The sequence below is a fragment of the Mercenaria mercenaria genome, chromosome 18, assembly GCF_021730395.1.
Source record: "Mercenaria mercenaria strain notata chromosome 18, MADL_Memer_1, whole genome shotgun sequence".
In the NCBI taxonomy this organism is placed as follows: Eukaryota; Metazoa; Mollusca; class Bivalvia; order Venerida; family Veneridae; genus Mercenaria; species Mercenaria mercenaria.
The window spans coordinates 37,457,639-37,473,658 of NC_069378.1; the positions used below are offsets into that span (position 1 = coordinate 37,457,639).

General features: G+C 37.3%; 1 protein-coding gene across 1 annotated transcript; it reads left to right on the forward strand.

Moving 5' to 3' along the window:
- Window positions 1-3,985: 3,985 nt before the first annotated feature.
- Window positions 3,986-9,555, forward strand: LOC128550546 (uncharacterized). Its single transcript, XM_053529785.1, has 3 exons — window positions 3,986-4,107; window positions 7,496-8,920; window positions 9,546-9,555. Exons 1-3 carry the CDS (start codon window positions 3,986-3,988, stop codon window positions 9,553-9,555), a joined length of 1,557 nt encoding a protein of 518 aa, XP_053385760.1.
- Window positions 9,556-16,020: the final 6,465 nt, after the last annotated feature.

Below are 16,020 nucleotides of genomic sequence, written 5' to 3' on the forward strand. Positions count from 1 at the left end.
AATCAAAATATACCCAAAAAATATGGGGTTGACCATAATGCAGTGAAACCATGGTCACGTGACTGAGACACGTGATGAAAACGTTAATATTGCGTAGGTAGACATCAGGAAATACCTACTTCCACTTTCATTTTACAAGGCAGCTTCCAATCATCTTCTGAAGCATATAACGTAGCTTAAAATCATCTGCGGACATTCCTTTTTACAATCAAGCACAAATAAAGCTTATATCTGGCATGAAAATGGCCTTTACTAGGCGGGAAAATTGCACTATATATTGATATGGACTACATTCGAGTGGACCACGGAGGCATATCCGGCTAATTGCCCCCTTCATGCCTACATTCATGCAGGCCGCCATTTTTCATGCGTCTGCTGACATTGATGAAACGAAAATCCTGTACCATACAGCAGTCCAACAAATTTTGACGTGATCCTGGGATAATTTTTTCATATGGGCAATATCCCCACTCATCTGTCACAAATATAAAACAAAACAATCTGAACGTCGAATTATTTTGACTATACCATACAGTAAAACTTTTATTTTAGGCAGTAGCAATTATGGACGGATATTAATAAAGATTAATATATCGTTGGGAGCCCCTGAGGCGTTCCTTCACTTGACCCGCCACCTTAATTGATCTTGATTGGTTACGGTGAAACATAATGAAACATTTACTCACCACGCCTGTGTCAAGTTTCTAATATTTTAGAATTCACCCCCTCTGACTGCTGATATAAATGTGGATACTGGATTGGTTGCTGTCATGTATTTACTGATTAAATCCAGAGGTAGAGTCCCAATCACAGACTGTATTTGGAATGAAGCTTATTTTGATGTATTAGTTCTTGCATAAATTCTGTTGAAATGGTCACTATGCATATTCTTTGTAAAACGAGATGGTCGTTGCAGGTTATCAAGTGGAAGATTTGCCATAGAATTGAGTCCTTTGCAGAAAAGAATTAATCTGTTTTGCTTTCTTCTTTCTATCAATGGAGTAATTTCCAGTTCGCTTAAAATTTTCGTCATAGAACCAGGTTCGTAAATGTAGTTGGAAGAAATAAATCTAGCTGATCTTTTTTGGACGTTTTCCAACTTGTCTTGTAAATACATCTGATGTGGATCCCAAGCTGAACTAGCATATTCCAAGACTGGACGAATTAACCCTTTGTAGGCTTGAAGTTTAACTTCACAGGGACACACAGATAAATTCCTTTTTAGTAATCCTAGGGTTCTATATGCTTTGTTGCAGACTTCATTGATATGTTTATTCCAGTTTAAATCATTTGTGATGTGTACTCCTAGGTATTTAATAGATGTCAGAAATTCAAGACTTATTCCACCTAAAGTGTACATGTAGTTATATTTAACAATATTTTTCTTTCTGGAAAGCGTCATCATATTACATTTAGCAGGTTGGAATCTCATACCCCAAGATTTGGCCCAATTACCAAGTTTATTAATATCTGACTGTAGGTCCAAACAGTCCTGCTGGTTTTTAATTTCCCTATAACAAACACAATCGTCGGCAAACAGCCTTAAATTTGAAGAAATGTCATTTGATATATCATTTATATGGACTAAAAATAAAATTGGTCCTAACACCGTTCCTTGAGGCACTCCTGAGTGAAGAATCTGAACTGGACCTGTTGACTATAACTCGTTGGTTTCTGTTAACTAAGAATGCGTCTATCCACTGTAAAATGTTCGTTGGAATTCCGTATTTGTGTAATTATAATTTTAACAGTTCGTGGGGTACGGTGTCGAAAGCTTTTTCGAAATAAAGTATAAATATATCAACTTGTTTAGAATTGTCTATTGAAGTAGCCCAATCATTTATCACTGTGACAAGTTGGGTTTCACAACTATGATGTTTACGGAAAGCGTGTTGATTTTTGTTTAAAACAGAATGTTTATCAAAATGACTCATTAGGTTTGAGCAAACTATATGTTCCAGAATTTTACAACATATACACGTAAGAGATACCGGTCTATAATTACTTGGTAGAGACCTATCGTTTTTCTTATAAAGAGGACATATATTAGCAGATTTCCAGTCACTTGGGATTATAAGCTGTCAATTGACTTTTGAAATAAATGTGCTAAAACACCTGCAATACTAGGTGCAAGTTCTTTTAATACTCCTGGATGGAGGCCGTCTGGGCCCATGGCTTTGGAAACATATTTAGACCTGCCAGTATTTTTTCAACGCCTTTATTTGTAATAATAATATGATTCATTTTGTCTACTGAAGGTTTCTCATAAGGCAAAGAAGAATATTCTGTTCTAGTAAAAACACTAGTAAACTGATTGTTCAGGGCTTCTGCCTTAGCTTGATCTGATTCTGCAGTTTCACCGTTTTTAGTTTTCAAAGTGGGGATTCCTTGTTTGTCACTTTTTGGCTGTTTATATATTTCCAAAATGGTTTAGTATCCTGTCTAATTTCACCTATCAAGTTGTTTACATAGAATAATCCATCAAAAGCGATTTAGTTTCTTCAACAGTTCTGTTATTATGATATCCTTTAAAATACTGTTTATCGTGAGCGGATTTGACCAATTCCTTTATCTGACGCCTTAATAGTTGCCACTTATTTTTTAATCTGTTATTACCAGTTTTTTTGAAATTTGCATGGGTCTTATTTCTACCTTTCACCATACATCTTATTTCACGAGTAATCCATCGAAGCGCTTTAGATACTTTAGAAACTTTACTAGGTACTTGGGATGTCACTATTTTCAATATAAGGTTTTTAATTAATTGCCAATTTTTTTCAACAGTTCTGTTATTATGATATCCGTTAAAATACTGTTCCTGAGCAAACTTATGGGTTTCCTCCCTCATGGTTTCGTAATCACCTTTAGAGTATTGGAAATAAGTCCGTTTTGGTTGTTTTTTCTGTGGAATGTTACATTTCAACGTTCCCGTAATAATATCATGATCACTTAGTTTGTCAAGGGATTTGACATTTTCATTTTGACCAGGCAGAGTAGTAATTAATAAATCCAAAGTGTTGCTTTCTGTAGTAGGAAATTCAATAAGTTGTTCTGCGCTATGTTCGTGTAGTATATCAACTAATGTTTGGCCATCACTATCGGCAAGACAAGAAGAGGTTAATTTATTGAGTTTACATTTCCAGTCAATTTTTCTAAAGTTAAAATCACCAAGCACATGTATGCCGGGAGTAACATTTGATTTAACCAATGACTTAATTTTGTCCATCTGTTGTTTAAAAAGGTCCATATGATCTACTGGCGCGTCAGGCTCTCTGTACCAACTACCAAAAAATTGGTCTTTACTGTTTAAGGTTAATTTAGCCCACACTAGCCGGATTCTGAACCGTTTTCGACCAGCTTCAATGGCGCTGAACTAAGGTGCCGCCCCCATTTAAGGTCCTATCATTTCTGTAGATGTCGTATCCTAAACTATCATGAATTACCTCATTTGAATTAATACTACTATCAATTTTTGTCTCTTGTATTGCTACAATGTCTGGGTTTTCAGTGTCTAAGAAAGATTGAAATTCAAGCTTTTTCCACCTTAATCCGTTGATATTTACAGATACTAAAACAAGTGTATCACTATTTATTCACGGTTTCTGTATAGCAGCAGGTTTCCATGACTCAGATAATACTTCAAAAGAGTTACGAGATTCAAAATTTGACAATGTACTTGATAAAGAAGTTGATACATTATTTGTTTCACAGTCTGGGCACGCCCAAGCACAATTAGTGGCTTGAATAATCATGTAATCCTCAGGGCTAGCGCATGCACATTTACAATGAATCCACTTTTTACATGAATCACATTCAATGGCGGGGTCATCCCCAGAGACATGTCTGTTGCAGATACCACAAGGCAATACAATGTATATGACACTATGATCGGATTTTTTGCCATCGACTTTTTTTTCATTTGACTAACATATATAAAGTATATTTGTTTGAAGAAAAATTATATTTAACACTGTTAAACAAAAAAATGTACACTGGACCTGTGCCTGTGCCTGTAACAACTTTAAGGGACAGGGTACTAGGCAAAGTTGATCATGAAACACCAGTTCATGGAAAAACACCAATATTTTCCAAAGAGGAAGAGCTTAAGTTAAAAAATCACTTTAAATTGCTGGCAAGTCTTACATCTCTCTATTTATGACAATATTATACATACCAAAATTTATGACAAGAGGGATGATTTTAATTTTAGTATTGTAAATTTTCCCCATTTGGATGGGGATGTACCTCAGGCTACATCTTATGGGGTATATATTTCTCAATTAATTCGGTTTGCCAGAGCGTGTAGTCATGTCAAGCATTTCAATGAACGTAATCAATATATTACAAGTAAACTTCTTCAGCAAGGTTACCGTTATTACAAATTGCGTAAATATTTTACTAATTTTATTATCGTAATTCTGATTTAGTTTTAAAATTCAATAGTAATTTAAAGACACTTCTGCGAGAAGGTATTTCTAAACCCGTTTTTTATGGGGATGTGGTTTACAAACTTCGTAAGATCTTGGGTCATGGTAATTTTCCAAATGTATTTGGAAAGATTATCAAACGTTTTATTAAAAGAGGTTACGACCCAACTGTTTTGAGACATACCGCATGTTTAGTGTTCAACCCGTTTACAGTTGGACACTACGCTTCCCTCTTTGATTGCGTCTGACGGAAGAGGGGGAGGACTCTATGATGAGCAGTTTTTTAAATCCTACCAGGACTGAACTGTTTTGATATTTGTCTTCTGACCTGTTTCGTCGGGCCCTTAAGGGTGTTTCTCTTGTTGCTCTGTCTTCTGAAAAGGCATTGAGTACATACGTTTTTGGTTCTTAAGGTTTGCTTTTATATATTTATACACGAGCATTTTTGTGTTTTACATGCCATGCCTTTTTGTTTCCATTACGTGTGTTAGAGATTCACCTGGAGGGGATTACTTTTATTTACACTGTCCCATGTCTTTGGAACATGGTGGGGGTAAGAGTGAGGTTGGGTGCGCACCATAAACCGGTTTAAGCTCCCCAGTGGTGTTTTTGCCACTGACCGTTCCAAGGCGGTGCCCCACTGTGTTCCTTTGTTTGTTCGTTTTGTCCTTGTGTGTTGACTTTGTGTACGTGCGTGTGTGTATGCTTATTGTTCGTCTTGTCCTTATGTGTTGGCTTTGAGTGTGTGTGTGTGTGTTGTTCGTTTTGTCCTGATGTGTAAGCTTTGAGTGTGTGTGTGTGTGTGTGTGTGGTGCACACGTTTGCGTGCTAGGGGGTTCGTTTTGAGGAGGCTGCGCTTTTGGTGCGTGGCATTCCCTGTTTGATATTTCTCTTTGTTTTTAGCTCACCTGTCACAAAGTGACAACGTGAGCTTTTGTGATCGCGCAGCGTCCATCGTCCGTCCCTCCGTCCGTGCGTAAACTTTTGCTTGTGACCACTCTAGAGGTCACATTTTTCATGGAGTCTTTATGAAAATCTGTCAGAATGTTCACCTTGATGATATCTAGGTCAAGTTCGAAACTGGGTCATGTTCGGTGAAAAACTAGGTCAGTAGGTCTAAAAATAGAAAAACCTTGTGACCTCTCTAGAGGCAATATATTTCACAAGATCTTCATGAAAATTGGTCAGAATGTTCACCTTGATGATATCTAGGTCAAGTTCGAAACTCGGTTACGTGCCTTCAAAAACTAGGTCAGTAGGTCAAATAATAGAAAAACCTTGTGACCACTCTAGAGGTCACATTTTTCATGGGGTCTTTATGAAAATTGGTCAGACTGTTCATCTTGATAATATCTAGGTCAAGTTCGAAACTGGGTTACATGCGGTCAAAAACTAGGTCAGTAGGTCTAAAAATAGAAAAACCTTGTGACCTCTCTAGAGGCAATATATTTCACAAGATCTTCATGCAAGTTTGTCAGAATGTTCACCTTGATGATATCTAGGTCAAGTTCGAAACTCGGTTACGTGCCTTCAAAAACTAGGTCAGTAGGTCAAATAATAGAAAAACCTTGTGACCATTCTAGAAGTCACATTTTTCATGGGGTCTTTATGAAAATTGGTCAGAATGTTCACCTTGATGATATCTAGGTCAAGTTCGAAACTGCATCACATGCGGTAAAAAACTAGGTCAGTAGGTCTAAAAATAGAAAAACCTTGTGACCTCTCTAGAGGCCATATATTTCACAAGTTCTTCATGAAAAATGGTCAGAATGTTCACCTTGATGATATCTAGGTCAAGTTCGAAACTGGGTTACGTGCCATCAAAAGCTTGGTCAGTAGGTCAAATAATAGAAAAACCTTGTGACCACTTTAGAGGTCACATTTTTCATGGGGTCTTTATGAAAATTGGTCAGAATGTTCACCTTGATGATATCTAGGTCAAATTCGAAACTGGGTCACGTGCAGTCAAAAACTAGGTCAGTAGGTCAAATAATAGAAAAACATTGTGACCTCTCTAAAGGCCATATTTTTCATGGGATCTGTATGAAAGTTGGTCTGAATGTTAACCTTGATGATATCTAGGTCAAGTTCGAAACTGGGTGACGTGCGGTCAAAAGCTAGGTCAGTAGGTCTAAAAATAGAAAAACCTTGTGACCTCTTTAGAGGCCATACTTTTGAATGGATCTTCATAAAAATTGGTCAGAATGTTCATCATGATGATATCTAGGTCAATTTCGAAACTGGGTCACGTGCCATCAAAAACTAGGTCAGTAGGTCAAATAATGAAAAAACCTTGTGACCTCTCTAGAGGCCATATTTTTCATGGGATGTGTATGAAAGTTGGTCTGACTGTTCATCTTGATGATATATAGGTCGAGTTTGAAACTGGGTCAACTGCGATCAAAAACTAGGTCAGTAGGTCTAAAATTAGAAAAATCTTTTGACCTCTCTAGAGGCCATATTTTTCAATAGATCTTCATGAAAATTGGTCTGAATATTCATCTTGATGGTATCTAGGTTAGTTTCGAAACTGGGTCACGTGTGGTCAAAAACTAGGCCAGTAGGTATAAAAATAGAAAAACCTTGTGACCTCTCTAGAGGCCATATTTTTCATGAGATCTTCATGAAAATTAGTGAGAACGTTCATCTTGATGATATCTAGGTCAGGTTCAAAACAGGGTCATGTACCTTTGAAAGCTAGGTCAATAGGTCGAATAATAGAAAAACCTTGTGACCTCTCTAGAGGCCATATTTTTCAATGGATCTTCATGAAAATTGGTCAGAATTTTTATCTTGATGATATCTAAATCAAATTCAAAACTGGGTCACATGAGCTCAAAAACTAGGTGACTATGTCAAATAATAGAAAAAACGACGTCATACTCAAAACTGGGTCATGTGGGAACAGGTGAGCGATTCAGGACCATCATGGTCCTCTTGTTTTGTTTTGAAATGGCTATACCCGTTCAGAATGTGTTGACATTGCTGCTGATTTTGCATTTCAGCTAGGTAAAAGAACAAAAGATAGGCCATTAACAATTAAATGGATTCAGGTTTTTTTTGAGAAGATGGCTTGAACCTAGAGTTCTAAAGCCAAGGGGGTTAGAATATGCCCGTGCTAGAAAGGCATCAGAAGCTGTTGTCCAGCAGTACTTTGCAAATTTAAAGAATACTCTTGAAGAACATGACTTTCTACATAACCCCCACCTGATCTATAATATCGATGAGAAAGGGCTCACCATTGACCACAAGTCCCCACATATAGTAGCCAGCGGTGATTACTGTCCAGTTGCTGTTACCTCTGGTAAAGGGAAAACCGTCACTTTGATAGGGGGTGCAAGTGCATGTGGGTCAAGTATACCACCGTTTTTTGTATTTCCGGGTAAAAGACTTGATCAAGAACTGTTGCAAGGAAAATCCCCTGGTGCTGATGGTGCGTTAAGTGACTCAGGCTGGTCAAACCTTGCGCTTTTTAGGCAGTATCTGGCAACACACTTTATAAAATATGTCCCAGGTCGTGAAGGACAGAAGTTGCTGGTTTTGCTTGATGGCCACCGGTCTTATGGTCCAGTTGGTTTGTGTGAGTGGGCTAGGGATCACGGAATTGTATTATTTATTTTGCCTGCCCACACCTCGCACATACTTCAGCCATTGGATGTTTCCTGTTACGGGCCTTTCCAGCGAATGTATGACGCTGCATGCCACAAGCTGATGAGGCAGACAACATCTGTAATCAGTAGGTACAATGTTTGTGAAATAGCATGCAAAGTCTATTCCAAAGCCCTTTCCACAGACAATATGCAGTCTGGTATCAAGAAAACAGGCATATGTCCCTTCAATTCTGATGCTATTCCTCATGAGTACCTGATACCAGCAGAAGTGTATCAAGAATCAAGCAATGAATTAGATCACTGCAGCCAAGATATTGTGCCTGGAGGCATCATTGATCAAGGTAGCCAAGATACCTTACCTGGAGGTATCATCATTGACCATGTATCACCACAGCAAGAGGATCTCTTCAGGCAGAAGGAGAAAAAGCTTAGAGAAGTGAAAAGTAAAGAAAAGAAAACACGTAACACTATTTGTAAAGTTGTGTCAGGTCGAGAAATCACAGATTGTATTTTGATCAAACTGAAAGATCATGAATCTGAGCAAAATGTCCGACCCAAGAAAACAAAACAGGAAACTTTGAAACCAAACAGTATGAATCCGAAGAAACAAGAAAAGCACAGTTACAACACCACTGAGCCTCAGCCAGGTCCATCGCATATTAATATTCAAGACAGCGATGAAGAAACATTATCAGACAGCGACAAAGAGGAAGATAAGTGTTGTGTGTGCAAAAAATTCTCCCCTTCAGAAGTGTCAAAAAGTGTTTCATTGATCTTCGTGAAATGGGCTCAGTGTGACGGCTTAAGAAATGGCCAGCCGTGCAAGCATTGGGTCCACTTAACATACTGCACACCAGTGAGAGTTGTCAGAAGAGGTGATCTGTTTGTTTGTTTGTTTGTTTGTTTTGGGTTTAACGCCGTTTTTCAACAGTATTTCAGGCATGTAACGGCGGGCAGTCAACCTAACCAGTTTTCCTGGATTCTGTACTTTTTTCCTGCACACACTGTAAAAAAGAAGAATAAAATTAAAATGTGTTCATAGTTTTGAAAGTTTTGTTTAACTTTGAAGAGTTTTAACATTTACAGTTAACTGAGAAACACATGAAATAATAACTTTTTATGTCATCGGAATATGGACTCTCGAGGATATATATGTTTGCACTCATTAAAAAGTTTTCTTTTTGAAGTTTGCTAAAGTGAAATATGGATTATGCAGATTGATTTCTTTTATGTTTCTTTGATGTATACCTCCTGAAAATGGTAGGATTTTTGGGTTCTCTAGTCTTAGTCAAATATTTGTTACTCGTTATTCCATTAACATCATTAGATTTTAGAGTTGCATCACTTACATTCTAAATAGATGTTATGATCTGCTTTTCAATGGGAAAAATATAAAGAAGAAATTCATCACTTAACGTTCCCAGTTAAATCCTTTGATCGATAATTATATTTGAAGATGATTTTATTTACAAGAAGTACTTGATAATAAAATTTACTTTTCTTTCAGAAATTTATAGTATAATCTAAAGATTAAATGAAGTAGAGTTCAATCTAAATTAAATGTTTGATTGGATTATCCGCATAATAAATGTGGCATTTACCACCTTCAGTAATTACCATTTAACACCTTATTAAGTGAATGCGTGGATCCTTTTCTGTAACATTCATCAAGGGAATTGTCAGTACAATTTGTTTACACTCAAATATTACTTTGAGAAATAACAATTAAATTGAAAGTTATATATTTCCCTGTTCATATGTTTCTGCTTATTCGTTCATTTTTAAAATGTCGGAAAAATATGCGTGCGATTCTAATTGCAAAATATTCAGTATTTAGAAATATATTACTCCTTTCTGAAAAGAATTAACATATTCAAAAAGAAATTTTCCCCTGTGCGAAAAAGAGTTTTCTTTATTTTGCTGACATTAGAATTTTATTGTAGTTTTCATATTATTACCAATAAGCGTCAAAGTCAGTAATTTAAAAAAATACAACTACTTTTCATGAAAACATTTTTAATTTGTGAACCATTTTAGTAATACTGTGTTGAAAAAAAAGCATTATATTCAGTATGCAGAAACAAGAGGGCCATGATGGCCCTATATCGCTCACCTATTATCATTGCACTTGAGGACAAGAAGGTCCTCAGAAAAAATATTAAGTCTAAAGGACAGTAACAACAAAGGGAAGAAATTTTATCAAAAAGAAAAATAAATTCTTACAAGGTACAATTATGTCAAAATATTATGTCTAAAAATTAGAGGTACTACCATCCATGTTGTACCACAGAAAAGTGGTCTCGGTTTTTACCTACGGCCGATAATAGAAAAGTTACTAAAAATAAGCTATTTATAGTAACATAAAAGGGAAGTAATTAAAAAAAAAATTATTGTAAGTGAACAAAGGAAGGATCTGCCAAATAAATCTTTTGACATATATAAATAAATGAAATTTCAGATCAGTATCTTCATTAGTTACAGAGATATACCCATTTTAATTTGAAATAAAGGGAGGTAATTTGACACAAAATCAGTCCATAGTTATCTACCCTGATTGGCTTAGTCCAACTAATGACAATAATGATCAAATAAGTCCTATAAGTACTTACTGATATAAATCCATTTTGATTACAATCAGGGGAGGTAATCAGATATAAAAAAAACTCTGAACCTACGCTTGGATCTGATTTGTCACCGAATCCAAGAATTATTGTTGTTGAAGTTATTTTGGAAGTTTGTGTTATTTCTTGGCAGCAGATTTAGTAACATAATTATGGTTCAAAACATTTAGCTTACTTTTCGTGTATGATTCAACAGAACGGAAGTGCAAATCAATAGTATACTAGAGATGCTTTTGAGAAAAGCGCATGTCTCCCACAACTGCCCCTTAGATGATGAAAAATGTTAGTTTCTCTAGATGTTTTAGACTAGTGGATCCAATTAGATGGTCTGGATGAGTGGATCCAATCAGTAATTCAAGGGCCATAAATGAAAAGTGCCTGGGCGGATTTGGCTAGTTATCGAACTTGGGTAAGGTCTTATGGCCAAACACATTTTGTTCAAGTTTGGTGAAGATCGGATGAGAAATGTTCGACTTAGAGAGCGGACAAGAGTAAACGGCCGGATTTTTTCGGTAATTCAAGGGCCATAACTCTAAAATGCCTGGACCGATTTGGCTAGTTATCGAACTTGGCCGAGGTCTCATGGTCAAACACATTTTGTTCAAGTTTGGTGAAGATCGGATGAGAAATGTTCGACTTAGAGTGTGGACAAGAGTAAAAAGGCCGATTTTTCAATAATTCAAGGGCTGTAACTCAAAAATGCCTGGACCGATTTGGCTAGTTATCGAACTTGGCCGAGGTCTCATGGTCAAACACATTTTGTTCAAGTTTGGTGAAGATCGGATGAGAAATGTTCGATTACGAGTGCGGACATGAATAAAAAGGCCAATTTTTCGATAATTCAAGGGCCGTAACTCCAAAATGCCTGGACCGATTTGGCTAGTTATCGAACTTGGCCGAGGTCTCATGGTCAAACACGTTTTGTTTAAGTTTGATGAATATTGGATGAGAAATATTCGAATTAGAGTGCGGACAAGAGTAAAAAAAAAATGTTTGGTAATTCAAGGGCCATAACTCCAAGACGCCTGGACCGATTTGGCTAGTTATCGAACTTGGCTGAGGTCTTATTGTCAAACACATTTTGTTCAAGTTTGGTGAAAATTGGATGAGAAATGTTCGACTTAGAGTGCGGACAAGCTTTGTGACAGACACACACACAGACACACAGACAGACAGACTGGAGTAAATCAATATGTCTCCCACACCGCTGTGTGGTGGGAGACATAATTATTACTAAACATTCAGTTTCTATTGTGGTCTAATGTCAGGTCAAGGTCACAGTTAGAAGTCAAAGGTTAACGGGGTCTGTTTGGTGTCCGGTCCTTAACTCTGCCATTCATCAAAGGATTTTGAAATTACTTGGCATAAATGTTCCTCATAATCAGACAACGTGTCATGCGCAAGATCCAGACCCCCTAGCTCTAAGGTCAAGGTCATACTTGGAGGTTAAAGATTATCATGGTCTGTTTCTTGTCCGGTCCATAACTCTGCCATTCATGAAGGGATTTTGAAATTATTTTGCATAAATGTTCCCTATAATGAGATGAGGTGTCTTGCACAAGATCCAAGCCCTTGCTCCAAGGTCAAGGTCACACTGAGAAGTCAAAGGTTTTTCTTGTCTGGTCCATAACTGCCATTTATCAGGGGATTTGAAAATAATTTGAAACAAATGTTAACCATATTGAGAATGTGTGTCACAATTATAACTGGGCCTCTTAGGTCAAGGTCAAGGTCACAATATGATGTGTGATTTTTTTACGCATACAGCTGTAGCATTCTTGGGCACGCTTCGGGGGCATTTGTCACCAATAGTGACAGCTCTTGTTCTTTTCTATTCATTAATAATTACAGATATGAGAATACTGTTCTTCCAACGGCTGTGAGCATGAAATCACCTGGCTTGTGCTGAAGACATCTGCTGTGAATCAATCCACCACATGCATACCTCTAATTAAAGTAAGTATTGTGTTAGTTACAGTTAAACAGGCTTAGCTTAATCAGTTGTTCCTCTTTTTAGCTCACCTGAGCCAAAGGCTCATGGTGACCTTTTGTGACCGCTCAATGTCCGTCAACAATTTCTAAATAATCTTCTTCTTCAAAACCACTGGGCAGAATTACACCAAACTTCACACGAATGATCCTTGGATGGCCCCCTTTCAAAATTGTTAAAAAAATTGAATTCCAAATAGAACTCTGGTTGCCATGGCAACCGAATGGAAAAACTTGAAAAATCTTCTTACCCAAAACCACAGGGCCTAGGGCTTTGATATTTGGTATGTAGCATCATATAGTGGTCCTCTACCAAGATTTTTCAAATTACCCCCCTAGGGTCAAATATGGCCCTGCCCCAGGGGTCACATGGTTTATATAGACTTATATTGGGAAAAACTTCGAAAAGCTTCTTGTCCAAGACCACAGAGCCTAAGGCTTTGATATTTGGTACGTTGCATCATCTAATGATCCTCTACCAAGTTTGTTCAAATTATCCCCCTAGGGTCAAATATGGCTCTGCCCCGGGGGTCAAATAGTTTATGTAGACTTTTATAACTTTGAAAATCTTTTTGTTCTAAACCACAGGGCCCAGGGCTTTGATATTTGGTATGTGACATCATCAAGTGGTCCTCTACAAAGATTGTTTAAATAATGCCCTTGGGTAGAAAGGAGGCCCCACCCAAGGGATCCCAAGTTTTACATAGATTTGTATAGGAAAAAAATTAAAAAATCTTCTTGTCTGAAACCACAAGACCAAGGCCTTTGATATTTAATATAGCATTGCCTGGTGGTCCTCTACCAAGACTGTTCAAATAATTACCCTGGGGTGAAAAGAGGCCCCACCCCAGGGGTCCCAAGTTTTAGAAAGATTTATATAGAAAAATTTATTTTTAGCTCACCTGTCACAAAGCTTTTGTGATCACGCGGTGTCCGTCGTCCGTGCGTGCGTCCATAAACTTTTGCTTGTGACCACCTTAGTGGTCACATTTTTTGTGGGATCTTTATGAAAGTTGGTCAGAATGTTCATCTTGATGATATTTAGGTCAAGTTCGAAACTGGGTCATGTGCCATCAAAAACTAGGTCAGTAGGTCTAAAAATAGAAAAACCTTGTGACCTCTCTAGAGGCCATATATTTCAAAGATCTTCATGAAAATTGGTCAGAATGTTCATCTTGATGATATCTAGGTCAAGTTTGAAACTGGGTCATGTGCCTTCAAAAACTGGGTCAGTAGGTCTAAAAATAGAAAAACCTTGTGACCTCTCTAGAGGCCATATATTTCAAAAGATCTTCATGAAAATTGGTCAGATTATTCATCTTGATGATATCTAGGTCAAGTTTGAAACTGGGTCACGTGCCCTCAAAAACTAGGTCAGTAGGTCAAATAATAGAAAAACCTTGTGACCTCTCTAAAAGCCATATTTTTCATGGGATCTGTATGAAAGTTAATCTGAATGTTCATCTTGATGATATCTAGGTCAAGTTCGAAACTGGGTCATGTGCGGTCATCAACTAGGTCAGTAGGTCTAAAAATAGAAAAACCTTGTGACCTCTCTAGAGGCCATATATTTCATGAGATCTTCATGAAAATTGGTCAGAATGTTCACCTTGATGATATCTAGGTCTTGATCGAAAGTGGGTCACGTGCCATCACAAACTAGGTCAGTAGGTCAAATAATAAAAAAACCTTGTGACCTCTCTAGAGGCCATATTTTTCATGGGATCTGTATGAAAGTTGGTCTGAATGTTCATCTTGATGATATCTAGATCAAGTTCGAAAGTGGGTCACGTGCCTTCAAAAACTGTGTCAGTAGGTCAAATAATAGAAAAACCTTGTAACCTCTCTAAAGGCCATATTTTTCATGGGATCTGTATGAAAGTTGGTCTGAGTGTTCATCTTGATGATATCTAGGTCAAGTTTGAAACTGAGTCAACTGCGGTCAAAAACTAGGTCAGTAGATATAAATATAGAAAAACCTTGTGACCTCTCTAGAGGCCATATTTTTTACGAGATCTTCATGAAAATTAGTGAGAATGTTCACCTTGATGATATCTAGGTAAAGTTCAAAACAGGGTCACGTACCTTTGAAAACTAGGTCAATAAGTCAAATAATAGAAAAACCTTGTGACCTCCCTAGAGACCATATTTTTCAATGGATCTTCATGAAAGTTGGTCAGAATTTTTATCTTGATAATATCTAGGTCAAGTTCAAAACGGTCACATGAGCTTAAAAACTAGGTGATTATGTCAAATAATAGAAAAAACAACGTCATACTCAAAACTGGGTCACGTGGGAAGAGGTGAGCGATTCAGGACCATCATGGTCCTCTTGTTTAATCTTTTTGTCCGAAAGTTCAAGGCCTAGGCCTTTGATACTTGCTATGTTTCATTGTCTAGTGGTTCTCTAACAAGAATGTTCAAATTATGCCTCTGGGGTGAAAAGAGGCCCTGCCCCGGGGGTCACTTGTTATATGAGTAATTTAGGAAAAAATACTTTAAAAAATTTTTGATCATGGTTCCTAGACTATTTTATAATAATAACCTGACTTTGATTTTGTCAATATAGGACGATGTACTCTTCTGACTTGTCCTCTATTGCCTCAGAAGTCGAAATAGTACCAAAACCTCTTCTGACTAGTCCTATATTGCTACATTACATAGACGTTAATTTGGCAGGAAGTGCTCTTCTGACTAGTCCTATATGACCACAGTTGATAGTAGTCAATATAGCACGAAGTACTCTTACGACTAGTCCCCTATGACCACGACAAATAGACGTCAATATAGCACAAAGTACTCTTCTCACTAGTCCTATACGACCACAGTTGATAGTAGTCAATATAACACGAAGTACTCTTATGACTAATCCTCTATGACCACGACAGATATACGTCAATATAGCACAAAGTACTCTTCTCACTAGGCCTATACGGTCACAGTAAATAGACCATAATATAAAACGAAGTGCTCTTTTGACTAATCTATATGTCCACAGTTAGTAGACGTCAGTGTGGCACGAAGTTCTCTTCTCACTAGTCCTATTTGGCCACAGTAAACAGACGTTAATATAGAACAAAGTACTCTACTGATTAGTCCTCTATGTCGACAGTAAATAGTAGTCAATATAGCACAAATTACTATTCTGACTTGTCCTATATGGCCAGAGTAAATAGACGTCAATGCAGCACCATGTACTCTTCTGATTAGTCCTCTATGGCCACAGTTTATAGACATTAATAAATGCACGAAGTACTCTTCTGACTAGGCCTCTATGACTATGGGAAATAGACGTCAAGATAGCACGAAGTACTCTTCTAAGTAGTTCTCAATGGCCACAGTAAATGGAAGTCAATATAGCACAAAGTACTA

Coding starts and splice junctions, on each gene's coding strand:
- LOC128550546 (XM_053529785.1), top strand. CDS start 3,986: ATGTACACTGGACCTGTGCCTGTGCCTGTAACAACTTTAAGGGACAGG. Junction 4,108..7,495: donor TCCAAAGAGGAAGAGCTTAA/GTTAAAAAATCA, acceptor TTTTTTGAGAAG/ATGGCTTGAACCTAGAGTTC.